This window comes from Lampetra planeri, chromosome 36 (genome assembly GCF_965212315.1).
Source record: "Lampetra planeri chromosome 36, kcLamPlan1.2.h2, whole genome shotgun sequence".
NCBI classification, from domain to species: domain Eukaryota; kingdom Metazoa; phylum Chordata; class Hyperoartia; order Petromyzontiformes; family Petromyzontidae; genus Lampetra; species Lampetra planeri.
Window position 1 is genome coordinate 9,911,927 of NC_136142.1, and position 25,702 is coordinate 9,937,628.

Sequence of the window (25,702 nt, forward strand, 5' to 3'; positions counted from 1 at the left end):
CGTGATCTGTTATTTTTTCTACCTACGTGACTTTACCGAAAGAACCGAACAGTAAATAAGAATAGGTTTTACCCTTTCTGCCAATAAAACAGTTGTGTTAAGATGTTCAAACACCAAATAGAACACTTTTGCAAAGCATCAAGTCTGCATTAACCACAGAGGACGTGTAGTGAACATGCAAACAAACATTGCTCTGATAATATCTGCATTGTCTTTGAAACTGATTGGCCTACACCAGAGACAGAAACCTTCTTCATGGTTGAACAAAATCAAACTCGATGAAACTTGCAAGCTCCTCGCTTCAGCTTCGGTCTTCATCGATTCCAAAATATCCTACTCCACAGGATAAAAAAAAATCAAACAATGACGAAATAATAAAAAATTGATTGTTTTTAATTCCATAATTTCTATGTAGTGTCTTCCGTCGTACAAAACAAGAAATCGGCATAAAATACAGTTAGTGTCGAGAACGGGTGCTGGAATACGCACGCACACACAACACATGCATAAAGGTTAGTCAGCAGTGCCGCGAGGTGTGTTGAGAGAATGTTGTCTTCCAACACGCAGTAGTTTTCATCGAAAGTTATCACTTTCTAGCGCATTACATTTGTTTTTTTATATATAATCCCTTGACCACCCCTTGCGTATACGTGTGTATAAATGTCATCGCGTTTTTTTATCCTTGCAGAAGCGTAACCAAGTCGTCTCGGTGAAGTCGCCTACTCTAAAGCTACTATGGGGACCGCATGGTGAACTGGCAGCTTCCCTCCCCTCCCTTAATCCCGCCACAAAGACCCCCCTATAGCCTTCACAGACTGTTGGGGCAAGTGATGTTAGCGAGCACCTATGAAGGCCGGCACAGCACACGAGGGGTGGATTTCCAGCACCACGCCCGGCCGCCTTTGTTTCCCCGGTGGCGAAGTTTACTACACACCGCACCAGGTACTCATTTGAGGCTGAGTCGACCTAGGGGAGCCCAGGACCAGTTCAGATAATCGCCACCGGTGTTGGCCGTGAGCGGGAATCGAACTCGGCTCACCATGTTCGGGGGCAGCACGTGAACCGCTGCACCACCGCTCCCACCACGCTCAATCAGCCACTAGCACCGCCTACTCAGTGAGCCCCGCCCACTTTCACACCGGCACGCCCACTCCATCGCTATCCCCGCCCACTGCTGATGCAGACCCGCCCACCACCCGGGTCACGGTGAGTTGGGCAAGAGGCCATAACATTTGAAAACCGACTTAAAGCTTTCGTGACTGCAGGAATTAATATTCTTTGGGTCTTTCGGTGAAGCCACGTAGATAGAAAAAAATATAACATGTCATAACATCCTGCCTCAGCAGCTCTCGATATTTTTTCACCTGATGACGATTGCTTGCGTTACGATCGAAACGTCGTGATATTTTTTTAATTTTTTCTATCTATGTGGCTTTACCGAAAGACCCAAAGAATATTTGAAAACCGGTGACAAAAATCTCAACTTTTTTTTTCCCCCCCTCCCCCCCCCCGCTAAAATCTTCTGGATATCCCGGGCAGACTTTCTGAAACCGCCGGGCCTGTCCCGGCCAAACTGGGACGCTTGGGTAGTTTTCAGCTACCCGACTTTTAATAACCATCGGATACTCAGAAACTCCAGTCCCCTCTCCCACCATTGTTTTGGCTATTTCTAGTTTCCAATCGTCTTGTATGTCGAAATGAATATGAACCTGGGTGTTATAGCACACACCCCTGTGATTGCGGTTGGTGGATCACACACAGACCATTCCGCGGGTATGCGTGCTCAGGTGTTGGCTGCACGCCTGCAGGATGGTCCCAGAGTACAGCTAGTAGGTTGCTGCTGGTTTATCTGTTTGGAATTGAGTGTTTCAGCCCGTGTGGGTTTTATCCATTTGCTCAAGTGTCTATCCACGAGGCCATCACGTGATTAGCCAAAGCACAGAGGCCCTCCTGAAAACGCATCTTAAGACTCAAGCGAGGCTTGTGCTGGGTAAATACACACCCACTCGTTTCAATAATGACAACGGTTCACTTATCGACCGCTGCACGTATCAAGTAATGTGGTATAACGCCATTACTGCGATGACGATGTGATATGACGGCTGCGGCTGTGAAGACAGGTAAACGTGGAAACCTTGACCGGAATCCACGGAGTTTGTGCAACCCCGAACATTACAGACTATGGGCCCTCCGGGCTCCCAGTGCTATCTAGTTAAATAGAGCTCTCAGGATTTGCCAGACAACGCTCCTCCTCCCTTCACCGCCGCGACGCGGCCGTCGATCTACAAGAACAAAAAATTGTTCCGAGCGAAAGCGCCCTCGGTTCAGACTCAACGCAAATGCAGTCCACACCATGGCACGTGTTCAGAATAGGCGGGCTGTGTTCCGAACGCGCGCACGCACCCACCCACGCCCACACATGTACATACATGTGAGCGACACGTGGCGATACAAGTGTCTGACCGCACGACGAGACACCCGATCGATGTCTTTTCAGAGCCGTTCTATGAACGTGACCCGGACCCCGGTATTGAAGTCGCACGGTCGCTGGTGTCGCACAGCACCGTTGTCAATGGGGCGCCACGGTGGCTAGGAGATGTTAACTACCTCGCCTGGTCTACATGAGGTCGTGGGTTCGATCCCCACCGACGCCTGCTGTATATGTGGAGTTTGTGGTGTACAGTATATATCTCTCTCTCTCTCTCATCATCAACATCATCACGGTGGCTAGAATGTTAACTACCTCGCCTGGTCTACAGGTCGTGGGTTCGATCCCGACCTTGAAGCCTGCTGTATATGTGGAGTTTGCGGTGTCTCTCTTCCCGTGGTCGCGTGGATTTTTCTCCGGATTCCTCCAGGTTTTCCCCTCCACATTAAGAATCAACATTACGCGCATAGAGTATTTGGCTGCTATACATTTCTATATGATGATAAGCCACTTCTTTGAGCTGTCATTTGTGATAGCCAGGTCGCTTCTGAAAAAAGCTATGTATAGCTCAGTGGGCCTTACCTGGTAAATTAAAATAGTTGATGATTTTAGTTTTAAGCCTGTAGCGATGGGCGACTGGACGGAGCTGTAATCTTAGGCAATCAAAGTGGGCGGTTCACCTGTCGCAACACTCACCAATGGGATTACTCGATCCTTTGATTGGCTTGGCAATGAATGGGCGCAGCGATGTACCCCCTCGATTATTTTGGGATTGATGAATAAAAAAGGTCATTTTTACATTGTAGTCGGATTGATTACGAACAGAATCGATATAATATTGCCTCTATTGAGGTTCTGCAAGATCATACATGACTGAGCGGCGACCTGCGATTTCGTGGGCTGTCCCATGTCACCGTATTACGCGAGCGTGAGCGGCAGCTCGAACCGTCGAAACCAATTTCATTTCAGCGTCACAACATTTTGCTTAAAGTTATAACATCGACTGGGCCGTGCCTAGCCCCCTACGACCTCCCCCCACCCACCCACACCAACCACAAGGGTTGCCCCTGCTTCACAACACCGTGACGATCAACCAATGGTGGCGCGCACGTGGCACGCGGTCGGACACAGCCGTCGCCGCCGCGCACGTGACCGCTTCGGCGATGCGATCTATGTCCGACGTGGCGGTGACGAGAGCAGGAGCAGCAGCAGCGACAAGAAACACGTCAAACAAGCACGGAGGCAAGCCCCCCCCCTCGTTTATACACAAACCGCGCGTTAGAAGCTGCCCAAAGTTTAGCGGCCGCTAAAACGCCCCCCCCCCTCCCCAGAGAGCGGGTAAATTAAACTTTGAACAAAAAATGTGCGTTTCGTTCGTTGAGATTTTGCGACCGATATCGTCACTTTGGTTTCATTCGTCTCGTTCATTGTTGAGAATGGCCACGGCTGAGGTTTTTTTATGGATGGGCAAGAGTGCTTTTTTTCTTCGCAGTATCTTCAACATCAAACCCAAGGGGCTCGTACCGGTGGTTCCGACATGACTCGTGTGTGCGCGAGCGCCTCGTTCCGAGTGATTGGCTTCAGTGTCGCACGCTCCACAGCGACGGGTGCCGGCCCGACGCCCCCAAATATGAAAAGACGCAAACGCCGCCAAAGTACTACGGAAATCTCAATTCAATCGCGCGTAGTTTAGTGTCTGTTAGCAAGTGGCCTCGCTAGTTAGTGGAGATGATTACACAGTTCCAGCAGCATAGTAACCCTCCCCCAGTAGTGTTTTCATCGTTTCGTCATAATTGGGAATCATCTGCACGGCGTTGTCTGTTGCAAGATTGGCGCCACGGTGGCTAGGAGATGTTAACCACCTCGCCTGGTATACAGGAGCTCGTGGGTTCGATCCTGACCCTGACGCCTGCTGTATTTTTTGAGTTTGCATCATCTCCATGTGGTCGCGTCCTCCGGGTTTTTGGCTGCTATAAATTTCCACGTGATAAGCCACGGAGGTTGACCCATCATTTGTGGCCAGGTCGCTTCTGAAAAAAGAGCTACACATAGCTCGGTGTGGCCTTACCTGGTAAAATAAAATATAGTTTAGTTTTTACTTTATCCCTGAGGCCGCCTTTAAAGGTTGCTTGGGGTGGTGACCAATGGTGCAAACTGGCGAATGCCAATGACGACATTCTCCCATCACTTCATCTCTGGACACAAACGCGTGCGATGGCAAGCCCTTCGCGGTGTTCCTTGGAGAACGTCGCTTGGGCACGGGGACGTGTTCTTACGCAACGGGGCGGTTTACAGATGCCAAATCTTTGTCTGGGCACGGTTAACACCGCCCACGGGTAGACACGAGTAGCATTTGCCACCCAGGTGACCCCAACTAAGCCCCCCCCCCCTCTTGGCTCGTGGGCCAAGGTATCGCCAAACAGCTTCCACTTGGACGATCCAGGAGCGAGTTGCCAGATTATTCTGGTTCTGTTTTAAGTGGACGACCTTTCTTTTTTTTTTTGGGGGGGGGGCACATCTTGTAAATCCCGCACGGCGGACATCGCTTTGTATGTGTGTCTGTTGAACTTCCTTCGCACCGTACGTAGCCAACCGAGCTCATCGTCGAAGGCGCTTTAAACTGAACAGTAACGGAAACAACAGCAGCAGACCCCTGACGGGGCCTCAACCATCCCACAGCAGTGTACCCGCCAAAGCCGAACTCGACTCGGATTAAAATTTGCGTTTTGTAACTTGTCGACGCCACCACTCATCCTTATGGCCGCGCAAACCTCGCGTCTGCGTTGCGGCAAGTTCAAGTGTCGAGCTTAAAACGACAGAATTCAACTTTTGAATGTGAACAGTTATCGCACCGATTTCCATTCGCTTCGTAGCTGCATCTTCGCCGTTTGTTTTGCTTTTGTAATTTTGGCGAACCAAGGGTCGGTCACCCCTTGCAAAAGGGAGAGACCAATAAACCCTGGAAATGTCTCGCTCACACGCTCTCTCACTCGAGTTCTCTCCGAGCTGAACAAAATAAAACTCGGAACTCGCAACTCAAGAGCTCGCTCGATCACTCGCTCGGGAAGGGAGGAAGGGAGCAGCAACGTCAAGCGAGTGGCCATCACCTCGGTGGTGAGCGGTCAGACACGAGTGGGGAGTGCGACAGAGAGACAGCATGCCGCTGAACCGAGCGATGTGGCAGTTCCAGCCGAGAATTTATGAAGACCGTGGCCCCCCCTGCCGTCCCCACCCCACCCCACCGAACTCCCCACATCCCACACTCCACACACGCTGGCCGGCGCTGGAGAATAAAAAATATACTGTCGTTTTACATTTGTCTTAAATTGATCGCATTTGCCGACGTCTTAACCGCGATAATAATAGTATCTCCTAAAGTTCTTATAGTACATTTGGTAAATAAATCCCGACACCGCGTGGTTAACTTGTGCAATGAGGCCCGACTTAAAAGCGTATAGTGTTTCGCGTTTTTGTCTCCATCGTCTCTTCTGCCCCCCCCCACCAACTCGCCACTTAGGGGGCACCGGACCAGGGGTCAAGGATGGAAGAAAGAGGTGGTGGCAGTAGCAGCAGCAGAAAGACAAAAGTAAAAATGTACAACTGGTAAGCAGTCTGCTTCACTGCCCAGTGAGGGAGCCTCCTCCACCGGGGCCCACTCAGGCTGCTGCATCGAGGAGACAGAAGAGGACAACGTGCTCGGGTGAGACTCAGCCCTGGAGCCACCGCTCTGACCAGGGGAGGCAGGGAAGAAGACGGTGGTGGAGAGGACGGGGGGGGGGGGTAGCGCCACCGCGACTCCGAGCAGGAGAGAGAGGGGTAAGCGGGCGAGGAAGGGGCCACGATGTTGGCACGGGTAACTGGAGGAGTAAAATTACCGGCCGAGGTAAGGGGAAACTCTTATGCGCAAAAAGGTCACGGGTGGTTGGTGCTTCTTCTCCCAAACCCCTCCCCCCCCCATCACCACCACCCCCAACGTACAGCCGTGTCCAGACACGTGTTCTACATCCCTACCCCCGACCTACAGTCATCAACAAGAGGTCACGATGGACTTCATATTACATTTGACGATTTCTGCGACCTCCGTGCCAAAATCGTAGCCCTATGAATGACCGTGTCGGCGGGAAGTTGTAAAGGTAGCGGAGGCAGCAGTGGTGCACCGTGGCTCCCAACGGTGCAGGGAATTAAATGCCCCCCCCCATCCCCCCACATGCCCACGGGGCCCGGTGGCGGTTGCACAACCTGCACCATCAACAGCTACACCGCTGGACTAACGAGCAACAGGCTTGATGTGCTGTCATTCTAAACACGGGTTTGCACGCGTTTTTGCCGATTTACGCTCCCGCGTGCTCACGCTCGCTCGCGCTCCCGCGTGCTCACGCTCGCTCGCACTCCCGCGTGCTCACGCTCGCTCGCGCACCCGCGTGCTCACGCTCGCTCGCACTCCCGCGTGCTCACGCTCGCTCGCGCACCCGCGTGCTCACGCTCGCTCGCACTCCCGCGTGCTCACGCTCGCTCGCGCACCCGCGTGCTCACGCTCGCTCGCACACCCGCGTGCTCACGCTCGCTCGCGCTCCCGCGTGCTCACGCTCGCTCGCACTCCCGCGTGCTCACGCTCGCTCGCACACCCGCGTGCTCACGCTCGCTCGCACTCCCGCGTGCTCACGCTCGCTCGCACTCCCGCGTGCTCACGCTCGCTCGCACTCCCGCGTGCTCACGCTCGCTCGCACACCCGCGTGCTCACGCTCGCTCGCACACCCGCGTGCTCACGCTCGCTCGCACACCCGCGTGCTCACGCTCGCTCGCACACCCGCGTGCTCACGCTCGCTCGCACACCCTCGTGCGTTCACTCTCACAAAGGGGCTTGCCGTATAGCCTTCAACCGACTGTTGGGGCAAGTGCTGTTAGCGAGCACCTATAAAGGCTGGCACAGCACACTCGGGGTTGGTCGTGTGGCCAAAATCACGCCCGGCCGCCTTTGTCTCCCCAGCACTGATGTTTACACACTGGTGCTCGTTTAAGGCTCAGTCGACCTAAGGGAGGACCCAGGACCAGTTCAAATATTCGCCACCGTTGGTGGCCTCGAGCGGGAATGCAACTCGGGTCACCGGGTTTCATGGCGCGGCTCTTAGTACGCTGCTGCCACTGCTCCCTGACAGAGCACACCGACTCAGACACTCACTCACACTCACTCATACACACACACTCACTCACACTCATACACCCTCACCACTGACTCACACTCACTCACTCATACACATACACTGACTCACACACACACCAACTCACACACACTCACACATACCCACAAAGCCAAAACGAGACAAAGATCTCCCCCACATAGCCTTCTACAGACTATTGGGGCAAGTGCTGTTAGCGAGCACCTATTAAGACCATGACATAACACAAGGGGGGTGGGGTGTGGCCAGCACCACACCCAGCTACCCTCATCTCTGCAGTGCCGATGTTCACACAAATGCACTGAATATTAAGGCCAAGTCAACCTAGAGGAGTTCCAAGACAAGGTTCGGTGACCACACGTCATCGATGTGATAAACGGCCTGTTGTCGAGCCCAGGTTACACTGTGCGTGGTGGAATGCGTTGACCGCCGGCACCACCGCTCTGCACTTATGTATATGTGTGCTCTCAAACAATCCATAACATTCACACACATACACACACACACAACAAATACAACAAACATCGCCGTGTAGCCTACTAAGGCTGTTATGGGGCAAGTGCTGTTTGCGAGCACCTATGACGGCTCGCACAGCACACGAGGCAGGTGATTGGCCAGCACCACGCCGGGCCGTCTTTGTTTCCCCAGTGCTGATGTTTGGCTACACACCGCACCAGGTACTCATGAAGGCCGAGTTGATCCAAGGAAAGGCCCAGGACCGGTTCTGGATATTGACCCAATTGGCCGTGAGAGTGGGTAATCGAACTCGGGTCGCCGAGTTCCTAGCGCGGTCGCACTAACCGCTGTGCCACCACTCTACACTAGACACGTACCCACGCAATCGCTAGCACGCACATGCACACTTCGACACACGCTCACTCGGTCACATCGGCATCACTCGTGCAATTAGGCTGTGGGAGACAGAGAGAGAGAGAAACGCCTTCAAGCTTCACATCCCCTCAAAGAATCAAAGTGGAACATTCCAAGGTAGACCACCGCACCCCAACGTCCACGGGAGACTTCACAGTAGGCAACTTGCAGGGTGGAATGTACCATTGAAGTATAACTGAACGGCAAGGGGGTGGACGAGGTGGGGGGGGGGTTATGGCAAAGCGTTGGGAGAAGTGGCATCACCCTGTCATGAGTTCCGCTGCATCCGTCGCGAGCGGTGCACACCGCACCGGTTCCAAATCTGGGAGATCCCAAACAGCAGGAGGTGGGGGGGGGGGGAGGTGTTGAGCGCGTGACAACCTGGAATGTACAACTGCATTGTCGGTAGATGTGGGGGGATTCCGGCCTGCTGTGGTACAGCTGATTGGTGGAGTGCGGCTGGGTGATTGGATGGTAGGCCTGGAGGACAAGGAGGTGGACGAGGAGGTAGAGGCTCAGACGCACTCCTCGGTGGACATGAGCAGGGGGTTGATGTACTCGAAGCCCTCGAACTCTGTCTGGTCAATCTTTTGCAGCACGCTCCTGGGCACAGGCACACGGGGGGGGGAGGGAGGGGGGGGAAGGGGAGGTCAGGGGTCAGGGTCGGCAGGTGCAGCGATAGGGTGAGGGTCACAGGAGGTTAACGGTCAACGCTGGGTTTAGGGTTGGGGAAGGGAGCGGCGGTGACCGGCGGTGTTGAAGCCGGGGCAGGGTTGGGGGATGACGATGGGGTGAGCGTTGGGAGGCTCAGCAAGTGGCTCGTGTAAAGATCTGACCAGGAAAGCCTTCACTGTCTGGCACAGCCGAACAAATTAAATGGTCACGTGCAGACGTGAGTGCTTAACGCGCAATTGGTGTCGTTTCGGCTCGCTTGCCGGTGAGCAGACGAGCACACGCTCACAGACTTAGCGATTGGATACATTTATCCATTGTACATTAGCGAGGCCGTGGGGAGTGGGGGTTACGAGCTAGCAGTGGGGATATCAGAGACGGGGACGACGACGCTGTGGCTGCTACCACACCGAGTGGACTGGGTCGTGGGTTGATCGAGGGGGTGGGTATGGGCTAGCGGTGGGGATATCAGGGACGGCGCACGCCGTGTCTGCTACCACGCCGAGTGGGTCGTGGGTTAATCGGAAGGTATGGGCTTGCAGTGGTGATAGCAGGGACACTGTGGCGGCTTTGGCTGCGACCACACTGACTGGGCTGGGCCCTGGTTTGAGGGGGGGGGGGGTGAGTGGGCTCGAGGTGGGGGAAGGAGGGACGGGGGTGGTGGACGCCGGGCGGCGCTGCTCACTCGTCGTCGGGGGTGAAGTGCACGGGCTCCGTGGTGAACTGGCTGTCAAAGTTGTCGAGGCCAAAGTCTCCCGCGATGTGAGGCTTGAAGGGAGGAATCACCTGCTTCTGTTCCAGCTGGTGGGGGCGGGGGAGGGAGGGAGTTATGGGGGGTGGGGTGGGGGAGCGCAAGGACAGCGGCGAGGGAGGTCAGTGGGCAGAGGCACGGACACCGGACTTCTGCAGGAACGTGAACACTTATCGGCGTGAACTGGGCTCCCACCCGTCCTGTGTAAGTCTGTGAGTGTCTGTGTAAGTCTGTGAGTGTCTGTGTAATCTGTGAGTGTCTGTGTAAGTCTGTGAGTATCTGTGTAAGTCTGTGAGTGTCTGTGAGTATCTGTGTACATCGGTGAGTGTCTGTGTAAGTTTGTGTATGTCTGTACATCTGTGATTGTCTGTGGAAGTCTGTGCGTGTGTGTAAGCCTATGAGTGTCTGTGTAAGTCTGTGTCTGTGTAAGTCTGTATGAATCTGTAAGTGTATGTGAGCGTCTGTGAGTCTCTGTGTAAGTCTGTGAGTCTCTGTGTAAGTATGTGAGTGTCTGTGTAGGTCTATGAGTCTCTGTGTAAGTCTGTGGGTGTCTGTGTAGGTCTATGAGTCTCTGTGTAAGTCTGTGGGTATCTGTGTAAGTCTTGAGTGTCTGTGTAAGTCTGTGTCTATGTAAGTCTGTATGAATCTGTAAGTGTATGTGAGTGTCTGTGAGTGTCTGTGAGTATCTGTGTACATCGGTGAGTGTCTGTGTAAGTTTGTGTATGTCTGTAAATCTGTGATTGTCTGTGGAAGTCTGTGTGTGTGTGTAAGCCTATGAGTGTCTGTGTAAGTCTGTGTCTGTGTAAGTCTGTATGAATCTGTAAGTGTATGTGAGTGTCTGTGAGTCTATGTGCAAGTCTGTGAGTCTCTGTGTAAGTCTGTGAGTGTCTGTGTAAGTCTGTGACTGTCTGTGTAAGTCTTGAGTGTCTGTGTAAGTCTATGAGTCTCTGTGTACATCGGTGAGTATCTGTGTAAGTTAGTGTATGTCTGTGTACATCTGTGATTGTCTGTGGAAGTCTGTGCGTGTCGGTGTATATCTGTGCATATATATGTAAGTCTATCCGATTGTCTGAGCGAGTGTGTGATAAGTGGGACACGTAGAGAGACAGAAAGAGAGACGCACCATGTCCCACGCAATCGTGCGGAAGAACGCGTGGCTCTGAATATCAGCAAAACCCGTCTGGGGATGGCAGCCAAGTCTCTCCCGGGGGTCCTGAGCACACGGACACAGGGGGATGGACATACGCACGTACGGAGATAGACACACACTCGAAGATAGACACAAACACACTAAAAGATAGACACATACACACATGGAGTTCGACAACAACAACTGCCATTCGCCACTAAGTGGTGGTAAAGTCACCACGACGCTTGTGCCAGGCTATTTGCACATTGAGGCCACGTGAAGTGTCGAACGCCAGCTGGCAGGAGGTCACGGGGCAGACCCAGGTTCCACAGGTCGACTGAGATGACTTACTGATGCACCACCTGTGCCAATTTGCTGTGCTTTAGCCACCCGGCGCTCCGCTCGTTGTTGTGAGCGTCGCTCCTCCACCCTCTGTTGTTGTTGGAGGGCGACTGCCTCCAACTGCCCAGTAGCGTCCTTCACGAGCCTCCTCCACAGAGGCCGATCTTGACACCACTGGTACCAGTCATCGGCAAGTCCACTCAGTGCCACATCCTCCTGTACCACGTCACTCCATCTCTTCTCTAGCCCGTGCCGCGCCCGTTTAGCCCCCTCGATCCGGCCGAACAAAAGGTGTTTGGGCATGCGGTGATTGGGCATGCGGGCTACATGGCCCAGCCAATGCAGCCTTGCCTGCCGGAGGTGCTCACCGATGGGACTTTGCCCAGATCTTTCGAGGATTTGTGAGCTTCTCACACAATCCAGCCTGGTTAAACCCAGGATTGATCGTAGGTAGGCCAGCGTAAATGTTTCAAACCGGCGAAGATGTTCTATTAGGGAGGTCCACGTTTCGCAAGCGTAGAGAAGGGAGGGAATGACCGTGGCTGAGAAGACCCGAAGCTTCGTGCGGAGCGACAGACCAGGTAGCTTCCACGCAGCGTTACGCAACCGATGAAAAGATAATGCCGCTCGACTGATTCGGAGTGAGACCTCTGCTGTTAAACCGGAGCCAGTCATGAGCACACTGCCCAGGTATGGGAAACTCTCCACTCTCTCCACAACTGCCCCATCACCGATTGGGAGTTGTGGGGGTGGAGTGCCCTATGGTACAAAATACCCAGGCAGGTGCTTCGTTATGGTGAGGCTAATGGTAAGGCCCCACCTCTTAGTGGCACACTACAGTTTCAGCAGCAGCGCCTCCAACTCCTCTTCTGAGTGAGCTGCAATTACCAGGTCGTCTGCATACATAACGTGGTTGACCAATAGGGAGCCCTTGACCGCACCCGGGCATCGATCAGCCTCCCATTGCATCTGTACCAGATGTAAATTCCGCCGGTACAGCTACTGAAGGCTTCATGAACTACGTGGTCAAAATAGATGTTAAATAATGTGGGAGCCAGAGGACATCCATGTCGCACCCCAAGGTGCACAGGGAATGGCTCTGACTCCCAGCCACGTAGTTTTACCCGGGCCCGCTCACCATCATGAAGGTCCTTAATGATCGTGAGCAGAGGGTCAGTGACTCCGAAAGCACGAAGAACAACCCAGAGCCCAGGCCTACTGATGGTATCATAGGCCTTGACCAGGTCAATAAAGCAGAGATATAGGTCTTGTTGGCATTCCCTACACCTCTGCTGTAGCAGACGGACAGAAAATATGGCATCTGTGCAGGACCGCCCTTTCCTGAAACCGCATTGGGGCTCCGCAAGCTTTTCCTCAGTGTGCCTAGCAAGGCGATGTTGAATAATCCTTGCCAGGACCTTTCCCGGCACACTGAGGAGTGAGATGCCCCTGTAGTTGTTACAGACTGTGCGGTCCACCTTCTTAAAGAGGGGGACCACCAGGGCATCCTTCCAAACCTGCGGAACCTGTCCAGTGGTCCAGCCTGTTGTTATGATGTCATGTAGGGCAGTCTGTGCACAAACGCCACCCTCCCTCAGCATTTCGCTTGGGAAATCATCTCTGCCCGTTGCCTTTCCTGGTCTCAGACTCTGGATCGCCTTCAATACTTCCTCAACAGACGGCACCTCAGCCAGCCACTCACAGGGGGTGACACCGCAACCTCAGCAGGGTCATCCCCACTTTGTGCCACGATGTTTTCCTGGCTGAAGGATTTCCCCTCCCCCAGGACCTCACAGAAATGCTCAGCAAATCTGCAAACCTGTTCCTGGGGGTCAGAGATTGTATTACCGTATTTCCCCTAATGATGTAATAGGTGTGGCGCTGCAGGTTACTTTTTTGATGGAGTTAAATAGTGATTTGTGATCGCAGGCTACTGAGGAAGACTCCACCTCGTCAGCAACCCGCGACCACCACCCATCCTTGCAGCGCCTCACGGCTCTCCGAACCTCCGAGCGAAGGCTGCGGTAAGCCTCCTCATTCTCTGACGTGGGATGCTGTAGACGATTACAGTGGGCCTGTTGCTTTTTCTCAGCCAGCTTGAACACCTCATCTGTCAGCCAGGGTCTTTGGGGAGGTCTGGACCGCGTACCCAAAGCAGCCATTGCAGCTGCATGAGTCACAGTTCTAAACCTCGCCCATTTACCCTCGACATCAGGATGAGTGGGGGACGATGCCAACCCCAGCCGTAAGCGATGATGAAATTCTCGCTTGCAACTTTCATATAGACACACACAGATAGACAGACACACATGGAGATAGACACGTTCACAAGCAGGTATCTAGACATGTACAGATACACACAGATATGTACAACAACAGCAGCTATTCGCCACTAAGTGGCTATGACACCACTACAGCCTTTGTGCCAGGCTCGGTGCACTTTAAGGCCGTGACGGGAAGCCTGAAAGGCTCGCTGCCAGCAGGTCACCGACTTGAGATGACTGGAAGATGCACCACCTATGCTCCCCACTGTGCCGACTGGCTGTGTTTTAGCCATCCTGGGCTAAACTTGTTGTTGTGAGCTTCCCTCCCACAGAAACAGATACACACAAAGACAAAGATCCCCGTATAGCCTTAACAGACTGTTGGGGCAAGTGCTGTTAATGAGCACCTATGAAGGCCAGAACGGTATTTGAGGGGGTGGGTGACCAGCACCACGCCCGGCCGCCTTTGTCTCCCCAGTGGCAATGTTTATACACCCCACCAGGTACTCATTTGAGGCTGGGTCGATCTAGGGGAGGCCCAGGACCGGTTCAGATATTCGTCACCGATGTTGGCCGTGAGCGGAAACCGAACTCAGGTCACCGGTTTGTAGCGCAGGGCGCTAACCGCTACACTAACGCTCCCCACCTAAACACACCAGCACACACCCACAGACACACAGACACCCACAGAGACACACACATACATCCAACAGACACGCACACAGAGACACGCGCGGCAAGCTGGCGTCTCCCGCACCTTGTCGAGGAATCCCTTGAGCACGTTGGCCGCCTTCACCGAGAGGGACCTCGGGATCCTGATCTGCTTCTCCAGAATCACTGTGCCAACGAGAGAGAGGGGGGCCCATGGCACGACGCGTCGCGTTACTCTCCTGGCACTAGCCGGGGCACCGCCGCTGGGCCCGGGGCTGGCCTGCCACCCCGCGCCCCGCCCCCCCATTGAAGGGCCGTGGGTCCCTCCGGCCAGCGAGCGCTCCGGGCCTCGAGTGGCCACGTTATAACCACCCAATCCCCCTCCTCCGCTGCTCTTTCTGCGGCGGCGGCGCCGTCATCCAAATGACCGCTCGGGTTGTTGCTTTGCAGAGAGCGTTCCTAAGCATGCGCATAGCGGAGTGCCCTGGCAATTATGCGGATGGACATACCGGGTGTCGTGTATATTGTGGGTGGGGGGGTGGTGGGGGGCGAATGACCCCATAAATATATTAGAAATAATTCTAGATTTGAAACTTTCGTGACTGCAAGGATTCATACTCTTAGGTTCTTTCGGTAAAGTCACGTAGGTAAATAATAAAAAGAAAATAATAATAAATGAAAATAACTAAATAAAATCACATTTATTATTATTTTATTTTATTATTATTTTACCTACGTGACTTTACCGAAATAACCTAAGAGTATATTAGAAAGAAATTGGATGTTCACCACCCATACGCACAACAACCGCCGTTCGCCACTAAGTGGTGGTGACGTCACCACGGCGCCTGTGCCAAGCCAGGTGCATTTTGAGGCCACGTGAAGTGCCGAAGGCTGACTGATAGTGAGGTCATGGGATAGACCCAGATGCCATGGGTTGACTGACTGGCAGATGTACCAGCTGTGCCCCCTACTGTGCCAACACATATACACGTAATCACAAGTTCAAAACTAGCATGCGCATTGCCATGTACATTCAACACATGCTTGTACACGCTTACACGAACACTTGCAAAGACAAAGATCCCCCATGTAACCTTAACAGACCGTTAGCAAGTGCTGTTAGTGAGCACCTATGAAGGCCGGCATGGTAAGCATGGGGGTTGGGTGGCCAGCACCACGCCAAGTGACAATGTTTACACACCGCACCAGGTACTCATTTGAGGTTGAATCGACCTAGGGGAGGCCCAGGACCAGTCCAGATGATCGTCACCGGTGTTGACCGTGAGTGGGAATCAAACTGGGGGCTCTGGGTTCGTAGTGCAGCGCGCTAACCGCTACGCTACCACCGTTCCCCGTAGTCTCACACATGTGCACTGACACACGCACACAGTTGCTCACACAGGCACGTTAGTAGAGAACGGCAAAACGCCGTACGTTGCGTGGCGTTCACAGGTCACAATGTGCAGCAGCAGCGGCGCCGAACCACACCACCCAGCCACACCACCCAACGACACACACGCGCGTGCCGCGCATTCTAATCGTCAACACCACAACAACACCACCACAGCAACACAACACATGCGGGGCGTAAAGGAGTAGAATGCACCGCTCTGCCTGCCTGGTGCCAACACTGATGCTGTAGGGCAGTGGTTCTTAACCTTCACTGCAGCCTTGTACCCCCCTTTGGTTCTCAATCGTAAAAAATGTACAATATTAATAAATACAGAGGGTTTGATGAAACAAAGTAGCTGTTGTACTTACGTGCCCATGCTTAATTTGTGTTTTAAATTATTTACCTTTAAAAAAAATTCTGCCCATGTCTCGCACCCCCAGAAAGGGCATCTCGTACCCCCAGGGGGTGAGTGATGCACCCCAGGTGAAGAAGAACCACTGGTGTAGGGGGGTTTAGGCAATCCACGCCCTGTGTTGAAGCGGAGGCAAACGGCGTTCGTATATATTTACGAACGCCGTTTCCCCCCAAAAACGCCGTCGGGGAGAGCCGAGAGCGGCAGCGGCGCCAGCGGACAGGCACAACGGCGAAGCCGTCCCAGCGTGGTGGCGCGCGGTAGTGGCTCCCGGCTCACCGCCCCGCGCCGACGTGGATTAACGGGATGTGGTTAACGGGCCGAGGGCCACGTTCGCTTTGTGAGTAAGGCGCAACCGGCATCCCATGCGGCACGAGAAGCAAGCGACGGGTATCACACTTACGGGAAGGGTGGCGCTACCTTTGTAAACGTGTCCTGGAGAAACCAGCCCACAACAACACACAGCGAGCGCTCGGACGCGCACACGTGCACACACACCATGACAGACGCACACGCATGGGATGGGACACACACCCAGACACACGGGACAGAATACTCACACACACGGGATAAGACACGCACACACCAGACAGAAAACAGACGTGGGACAGAACACGCAAGGATTGTTGACGCAAAAGAGAGACAAGACACGTTGACACACACACATGGAAAGAAGGAAGGAGAGACAGGAAACAGAGAGAGCATGGTGTGCACCATTTTCCAGGTGGAACAAAAACATTTTTTAGCCGTCAGCCGCGAGCGAGCCTCTCCCGCTGTGCTTGCGGGCGGTGCCGTGCGTTGTTTACACACGACGTCCGACGTTTCGCTCCACGCACTTCAGTTCGGTCACTGAAGCGACCGCAGGTACGTGGAGTGGAACCGTTGCCCCGAGCGGCACCACAACCCGAACACACAGCAGCACAGCCTCACAGCCACACAGTCTCACAGCCACACAGTCTCACAGCCTCACAGTCTCACAGCCACACAGCCACACAGCCACACAGTCTCACAGCCACACAGTCTCACAGCCACACAGTCTCACAGCCACACAGTCTCACAGCCGCACAGTCTCACAGCCTCACAGTCTCACAGCCTGACAGCCTGACAGTCTCACAGCCTCACAGTCTCACAGCCTCACAGCCACACAGTCTCACAGCCTCACAGTCTCACAGCCACACAACCTCACAGCCACAGTCTCACAGCCTGACAGTCTCACAGCCTCACAGCCACACAGTCTCACAGCCTCACAGTCTCACAGCCCCCACCACCCTACAGCCCCACAGTCTCACAGTCTCACAGCCTCACAGCCACACAGCCACACAGCCTCACAGCCTCACAGTCACACAGCCTCACAGTCACACAGCCTCACAGCCTCACAGCCACACAGCCTCACAGCCACACAGCCTCACAGCCTCACAGCCACACAGCCACACAGCCACACAGCCTCACAGCCTCACAGCCTCACAGCCTCACAGCCTCACAGCCTCACAGCCTCACAGCCTCACAGCCTCACAGCCTCACAGCCTCACAGCCACACAGCCTCAGTCTCACAAGAGCACAACCGCGGAAACATGCGCGCAGTTTGGGCGATGTCCGACTTCGCGGTGGCCGCGTGGATCGTGGGGAGGGACTAACACCGTCGCCACTGAGTGGACTCATTGCCCTGACTTCATGTTGTTGTTCATACCTTTTATTTTTATGCCATTTCTTGATTTGTTTTAATTCATGTTTTATTTTTTGCAGGTTTTAATTATTCATAATAATTGTTACAAATAGGATTTAGCCATTGTATATATATAAAATTATCGTACAGCGTTGTGAGATGCAATTCCCATGAATTATGCGACATTAATTTTTTGTTAGCAATGAATTTCGCTGCACTGGCCCTCTGCTGATGACGTAGCCCCCCATCCCCCCACCCATCCCCCCACCCATCAGCCCATCCCAAGCACTTGCCAGGTTAGCTCTGGAGATCTGACTAGACGGGGCACACCCCCTACTACCCCCACAACCCCCACCCCATCCCCCACCTCCACCCACCATGTGGCTGTTGATTTAATTTTATACCACGGGTTGCTGAGCATAGGGGCCAAAAAAACGCTAAGAGGCCAGGAACAAACAGCCCCCCCCCCTACCTAGTGAAGGTGTAACAGAGGATCGGAGATTGAAAAAAAATGTCAATGTCGTTCTTGAATTGAGCGCAAGTTGACGTGTGAACTTGGGAGGAGGGAGGAATTGTAAGCCGCGATGCGATGTAAACTTTGTTCGCGCGGTGAACAATTAAACGGAGTGCCCTGCCAATGACATCCAAAATTCTGGGGAAATTGGCTCAACAAGTCGGGTGGGTGGGCGAGTGGATGGATGGGTGAGTGAGTGAGTGGGTTAATGGGTGAGTGAGTGAGTGAGTGGGTGGGTGAGTGGGTGAGTGGGTGGATGAATGGGTGAGTGGGTGGGTGAGTGGGAGAGTGGGTGGGTGAGTGGGTGAGCGAGCGAGCGAGTGAGTGGGTGGGCGGGTGGATGCGTGGGTGGATGAGTGGGTGGGTGAGTGGGTGGGTGAGTGGGTGAGTAGGTGAGTGGGTGGGTGGGTGAGTGAGTGAGTGGGTGAGTGAGTGGGTGCGTAAGTGAGTGGGTGAGTGGGTGGGTGAGTGGAAGGGTGAGTGGATGAGTGGAAGGGTGAGTGGGTGAGTAGGTGGGTGAGTGAGTGGGTGGGTGAGTGGATGGGTGGGTGAGTGGGTGGGTGAGTGGGTGGGTGAGTGGGTGGGTGAGTGGTTGGGTGGGCGAGTGGGTGAGTGACCGAGCGGGTGGGTGAGTGAACATTTTTGCGGGGTGGGTGAGCTAAAGTTTCAGCTTTATTTTTGTTAAGCCAGGTGAGAACCCAGGAGACCAGGATTAGCCTCATTTGCGAGAGTGACCTGGTTGATTACTGACTTCAAGCGACCGTTCAAGCGACAGAGCGTGCTCTCTGAGGCAGGGGCTGGGTGGGGTAAGTGCCGCCGGCTTACTCTGCGTGTAGTCGAACCGGAGCACACAGTGCCACCGCACCACCGCACCTACCCACCCTGGTACAGCGATCGTAACCACACAGTGCCACCGCACCCACTCCCCCTGGCACAACGATCGTAACCACACAGTGCAACCACCCCCCCTGGCACAGCGATTGTAACCACACAGTGCCACTGCACCCATCCCCCCTAGCACAGCGATCGTAACCGCACAGTGCCACCACACCCACCCCTCCTGGCACAGCGATCGTAACCACACAGTGCCACCGCACCCACCCATCTGGCACAGCGATCGTAACCTACAGTGCCATCACACTCCCCTCCCCCCACCACCCCATCCCAGCACGAGTCTAACCTTGGAAGAGGTAGTCCTCCGAGTTTTGGTCCGGGTTGTCCATCATCCCCACGATATCGAAGGGCGAGCGGCCCGCCATCATCTCGAACATGAGCACACCCAGCGCCCACCAGTCCACGCTGAACCCTGCGCACCACGGGGGAGACACGGCCCGTCCGCCACAGGGCAGAGAGAATCCGATGAGCTATGAAGCTCTTTTTAAACAGATGTCCAGCAAGGATTGGGCCAGGGCGTTACGACAACAAACGATACGCAAATAAAATACGACAGCAGCGCAAAGTATAGCAAAGGTAAGCAAATCACTACAAAATACTAATTAAACTAAACTATGTTTTTATTTTACCAGGTAAAGCCTACCGAGGCATTCGCTTCTTTTTCAGAAGCCACCCTGACTATCACAAATGATGGGTCAACGAAGCGGCTCATCGCGTTGTTACATTTAAAGCGGCTTAAATACTGTACATAATCTAAACCATGCAAACGGATGTTTCCAGTAGGAGCGGCTCAGGACGTTACAACAACAAACATTACACAAAACGTGACAGGAGTGCAAAGTATATCAAGGGTAAGCAAATCACTACAACAAAAAATATAAATTAAACCAAACTATTTTTATCACGAAAAAACCCACCAAGCTATTACGTAATTTTTCAGAAGCCATCGCAAACGATAGCTCAACGAAGTGGCTTATCGCGTGAACATTTACAGCGGCCAAATACTCGAAATAATCTGAACAATCCTAAAGGACGTTTCTCGCGGACGACGACGCCATCGCCATCCAGCGCGCCGTCGTCCTGGGGGGGGCCCTGACCGGTGGGGCCGGCTTAAATAGGCGCTCGCTAACTCGCCAGCAGGCTCGACGCGTACCGTACTCCTCCCCGCGCAGGATTTCGGGGGCGATGTAGTTGGGCGTCCCGCAGAAGGTGCTGGTCGTGTCTCCCGGTCTCAGCCCCTCCTAGAGACAAGCGCGAGGACGTCAACCAAGTATACGAACGTGCACACGCACGCACGCACACACGCACGCACACACACATGGCGGAACGGAACTGGTCGTGGCCGAACATCGCAATGCCGAAGATTTACCTGGAGATCACTCAATTGGGATCAGACACAGCAGCAGCATCGCTCCACTAAGAGCCTTACGACTCAGCGGGGCCTCTGGATTTCCAGACCAATAAGATCCAGCAGCGTGCGCTGACGCAAGCGAACTCTGGAATGGTTTCAACATTCTGGGTCTCATCAGCAGAATGCCAATAGGCCGACGGGCTTCAATGCAGAGACCACGTAATGGAGATCTGCTGAGACAGGCTTCCCTCGCTCTACGTGATGGCAGCAGTAGTAGTCGAAGCATTTCAAGAAGGGCCCACAACGCGACACAGCACGAGGCGGCAGCTGCCTGTCGAGTAGAGTATACAGCACACACCGTAACACACTGGATGTATCTGTGTGTGAGACAGCTGCTTGCCAAGAAGTGCATACAGTACACACGGTACACACAGTACACTGCACAATGTTGTCCCACGTCCGAACGTGTAGCTGCGTACAAGTGAAATGAATCCCCATAGTACAGAACATTTATGGGCAAAGATAGGTGGAGCCACCACATATAGAGGATGCGGAATCGCACACAAACCGTGCCCGTGTAGAGTGAGCTGGAACCTGAATTTAGTTTCACCTAAAAGCTCCACGGGAACACAACATGAGTGTCTGTACAATACTGATTTTTTTTTTACGTTGAACAGGACCTTACATTTTGGATGGGGGTGCTCATGCTAATTACATCCTGTAACACAGCAAAAGTTATTTAACAAGCTGATGAGAAGAAGACGATCCGAAACTAGTTCAAGTAATCGCCACTGAATGTTGCCATAACTCGAGTCGCCGGGTTCGTAGCGCAGCGCGTTAACCACTGCGCCACCACACCTACATTGTCCCGCGCCTCTGATTAGCACGGTTGGCTACGCACGGCGCGAAAGAAGGTCAACATACACGTATACGCGCAAACATGCGGATGCACACAATATAACAATAATAACCGCCATTCACACGCAGACATGCACAGACACGCGAATAGACGCACACGTACACACACACATGCGCACACACAGACGTACACAGACACACACACACATAAGCAGGCACACGCGGAGACACGCACAAAGACACGTGGATGCGCCACGCACCTTGCACATGCCGTAGTCCGTGAGCTTGATGTGCCCCTCCGAGTCGAGCAGCACGTTGTCCAGCTTGAGGTCACGGTACACGACCCCGCGCTCGTGCAGGAAGTTGAGCGCAAGCGAGATCTCAGCCGCGTAGAACCTACACGCAAAGCCACCGGGAGAGGGACAGAGACATCACGGAGACGGCACGCGGAGAGACGGAGAATTCACACGGAGAGACGATAAACGTCACACAGAGAGACGGAGTGACTAGGGGCTTGATCTGTGCGAGTGACTGGGGAGTTGACCTACCGGGCATGCTCCTCGGGAAGCTTGCGCTGCCGTTGCATGTGGAACATCAGATCTCCACCGTTCACGTACTCAATGACGAAAAAGAGCCTGCGCGCACACACACATACATGGACACGCACATACACGCGCGCACACACACACGCGCACACATACGCGCGCACACATACGCACAAACATACAAAGACAGATTCCCCCATATAGCCTTAACAGACTGTTGGTGCAAGTGCTGTTAGCGAGCACCTCTGAAGGCCGACACAGCACACGAGGGGGCGGGTGGCCAGCACCACACCCGGCCGCCTTTATCTCCCCAGTGGCGATGTTTACACACCGCACCGGGTACTCATTTGAGGCTAAGTCGACCTAGGGGAGGCCCAGAACCGGTTCAGATAATCGTCACCGGTGTTGGCCAAGAGCAGAGCGGCGGCGTCGTCGTCACCCAATCAACACTCCCGGGGCAAGGCCACGCGTTGCCAAGTGCCGGCGGGAATCTGTCCGTACGTCTGGTTCTTCTTCCCCGGTTCGAACGCGGAAGTGCTGCTCACCGGCTGTCCGTCTGGAAGCAGGAGTGGAGGCCCACGAGGAACGGGTGGTTGGAGGCCTGTTCAAACACGTGCTTCTCCGTCTGCACCCAGTCTATGTCCTGCGCACAAAGGCAAAGAGATCCCCCACCCCCCGTACAGCGTTAACGGACTGTCGGGGTCGAGCGTCTGTGGTGCGGGAGCGGTAGCGTAGCGGTTAGCGCGCTGCGCTATGAACCCGGCCATCCGGGTTCGATTTCCGCTCACAGCCAACACCGGTGACGATTATCTGAACCGGTCCTGGGCCTCTCCTAGGTCGAATCAGCCTCAAATGAGTACCTGGTGCGGTGTGTAAACATCACCACTGGGGAGACAAAGGCGGACGGGCGTGGTGCTGGCCACTCACCCCCTCGTGTACCGTTCCGGCCTTCAAAGGTGCTCGTTAACAGCACTTGCTCCTACAGTCTGTTAAGGCTATACGGGGGATCTTTGGCATTGTTACTCTCGTGCAGCGGGGCGGGTGGGCAAATGCTGTCCCCCAACCCCCCCTCCCCCGCTTTGTGGAGCAGAGGTCACTTGAAGGGATGTGATATCTGCTCCATTGGGTCGTTCTCTGGCACAAAGGATTGAGGGCTGTTGGGCTGGTCTCTAACGCAAAGGATTGTGGGGACCCTTCTCTCTAACGCAAAGGATTGTGGGCTGCTCTCTAACGTGAAGAATTGTGAGGGCCATTCTGTAATGCAAAGGATTGTGGACCATTCTATAATGCAAAGTGCATGGCCGCACTGCTCTGCGCAAGATCCAATTGGATGCTATGTCACGTGACGCAACACCACTAGCTAAACTGGGAGCCATGGCGGCAAGATTTTAACTCCCTCACCTCCTCGTATACAGGAGGTCGTGGGTTAGTGGGTTTGATCCCGACGCCTGTGTATTGGAGTTTGCGTGGCTCTCTCCCCGTGGTCACGTGGATTTCCCGCCACATTCAGAAACAGGCTTTTAAGAGTATTTCTGCTATAAATTTCCACGTAAGAAGCCGCTTGGCCAGGTCGCTTCTGAAAGAGCGATACAGTACAGTGGGGCTTGCCTAGTAAAGTAAAAATAGTTTGACAGTTTTTTGTATTGTAAGTTTCACGTCGGCCATCAAAGCTCCCCCCGAGGCCTCTCCGGCACAAACGCGTGACATCACCGGAGGCCACCTGGCCAGCCACGCACGGAGCCTTCCCCAACCCCACGACCTCCACTCCCCCCCCACCCCCACCTCGTCGTCGTTGACGAGCTCCTTCTTGACGACCTTCATGGCGTAGATCCTCTGGGTCTGCTTGAGCCGCACGAGCAGCACCTTGGCGTAGCTGCCTCTCCCGATCACGCGGATCAGGTCGAAGTCCGGCAGGCCCAGGCCTGCGTGCGCCTGCCTCCCGCCCTGCGGAAGCTGGGGGAGACGGGAAGGGGGTGCAGACGGGCCAGACAAGACGCGCGGTTGGATGGACGGACATGTGGATTAAGGGGTGGTTGAATGGTCGGACGGATGGATGGGTGGATGGACAAACGGATGGATATATGGCAAGACGGATGGTTGGTTGAATGGATGGATGGATAAATAGATGGATGGATAGACGGACATGCGGATGGTTGGTTGGATAGATGGACAAATGGATGGATGGACAAACATGTGGATTAATGGATGGTTGGTTGAAAGGTTGGATGGAAGTGGTATCCAATGCATGTAAAATAAAATTCAGGAAAAAATGTTTACTTCCAAAGCTAAAACATTGAACAACGTGCCTGAGTAATTACAGGCACAGCAATGACGCAGCCTGGTGTCAAAGCGAAGACAAAGCATCTCACCTCTTCTGGTTTGCCGATGTTTGGCACCCTGTAGGGTTGGTCTGCAAGGGAAAAATATAAAACAACAACAAAATGTCAACAACCGCACAAGTGTCGAGACGGCCGGCTGGGTTCACAATGGCCAGGTCCTGGCGTGGCAGAGCACCGAGCAGGCACGGTCGAGAACCTGGATTCACCCCCCCCCCCCACCCCCACGTGGGGTGGGGGTTTAACCGGCCTCTGAGCTGCCCGGTCACCGGCGCCGGCACGAGAGCCACCAGGGCTTGCAGGGCTGCGCCCCACTCGCCACGCTCACGCCACTGCTGGCGGAAGGGCCTACAACTCGAGGAGCTCCTTTGGCCGACTCCTCCACGTCCTGGAAAATATGGGGGTGCCCACGGATCTGCTCGTCCGCGGCTGGGCGCCGGATATGGGCACGCCGGTAACCCGAGATAGGATGTGTACAAATATCCCTTACATATTGAACGGGAGCTGCATGTGTGTGTGGTGTGTGGGAGGCCGAATTGTGTGTTCACTGACACTCAAATCACGATCACAGACAGCAGCAGCAGCAATCGTCGCACCCCCCCCTCGCTGGCCCCCACTCGCAGGCTCGGTGCCGAGCCGCACCGTGCCGCACCGTGCCTCACAGGGACAGCTACCGCTGGGGGGGTGAGGGAGAGATTCCCTTTCAAAAATGTGAGGCGCGACGTGCAGTTCGTCGCCCGTCGCGTGCGAAGCGCCTTGAAGAAGCTCCCTTGCGTAACGGCGGCGGCTGCTGCCCGGGTTGTGTGAACCAGAACTCCTCCTCCGTGCTACGCACACGTTGGCCTCCCTCCTTCACTGCCTTCCAGTTTCACGTGGAATCCAGTATAAAATCCTATTATTAACTCACAAAGCAGTGAACCATCTTGCCCCGACCTCCATCATTGCCATGCTGCACCCCCACGTGCCCCCCTCAAGGCCCCTGAGAGGTGGTGGTGCTGATGTTGTCTCTGCGTCTCCAGGACGAGGCGTCTTCGCTCTGTGGGTGACCGAGGCGTTGTCCCCGTGTCACCCCCAGGCCACGGATCGCTGTCCCACGAGACATCAGAGTGATCCCTCTGAGCCTGTGGGCATTTTTTATTTATATACCCTTCCTCTTACTAAACCTTTGGTTCATTAGAGTAAATGGGATTCTTCAAATGTATTTATAACATAATTATTTTCATGCTGAGTGTCTGCTGCTGCTGTGTCCTGTGTACAGCGCTTTGAGATCCTTGATGAAAAGTGCCGTATGAATGTTAGTAGTATTATTATGTCCCGAACACGATTCTCGCGGCTCCATCTCCACGGAAGGGGATGGGGGTTGGACACTTGTACCACGGCGGTATCTCAAAGCCTGCTGTAAACGCGTGTCCACGTGTTTCTCTGTCTCCCCGTTGAGAGACAGGCCGT

General features: G+C 54.1%; 1 protein-coding gene across 1 annotated transcript in view; it reads right to left on the bottom strand.

Moving 5' to 3' along the window:
• Nucleotides 1-377: 377 nt before the first annotated feature.
• Nucleotides 378-25,702, bottom strand: part of LOC144730786 (protein kinase C iota type-like) — a 65,230-nt gene continuing 39,905 nt past the window's right edge. The window contains exons 8-18 of the mRNA XM_078611534.1: nucleotides 24,287-24,327; nucleotides 23,700-23,870; nucleotides 22,463-22,560; nucleotides 21,921-22,007; nucleotides 21,633-21,768; nucleotides 20,317-20,404; nucleotides 19,450-19,575; nucleotides 14,391-14,470; nucleotides 11,022-11,111; nucleotides 9,833-9,948; nucleotides 378-9,078 (exon numbers count right to left, since the gene is read on the bottom strand). Of these exons, the coding sequence (XP_078467660.1) occupies nucleotides 8,991-9,078; nucleotides 9,833-9,948; nucleotides 11,022-11,111; nucleotides 14,391-14,470; nucleotides 19,450-19,575; nucleotides 20,317-20,404; nucleotides 21,633-21,768; nucleotides 21,921-22,007; nucleotides 22,463-22,560; nucleotides 23,700-23,870; nucleotides 24,287-24,327 (1,121 nt within the window). The 3' untranslated portion in view covers nucleotides 378-8,990. The remainder of the gene's footprint in view (nucleotides 9,079-9,832; nucleotides 9,949-11,021; nucleotides 11,112-14,390; nucleotides 14,471-19,449; nucleotides 19,576-20,316; nucleotides 20,405-21,632; nucleotides 21,769-21,920; nucleotides 22,008-22,462; nucleotides 22,561-23,699; nucleotides 23,871-24,286; nucleotides 24,328-25,702) is intronic.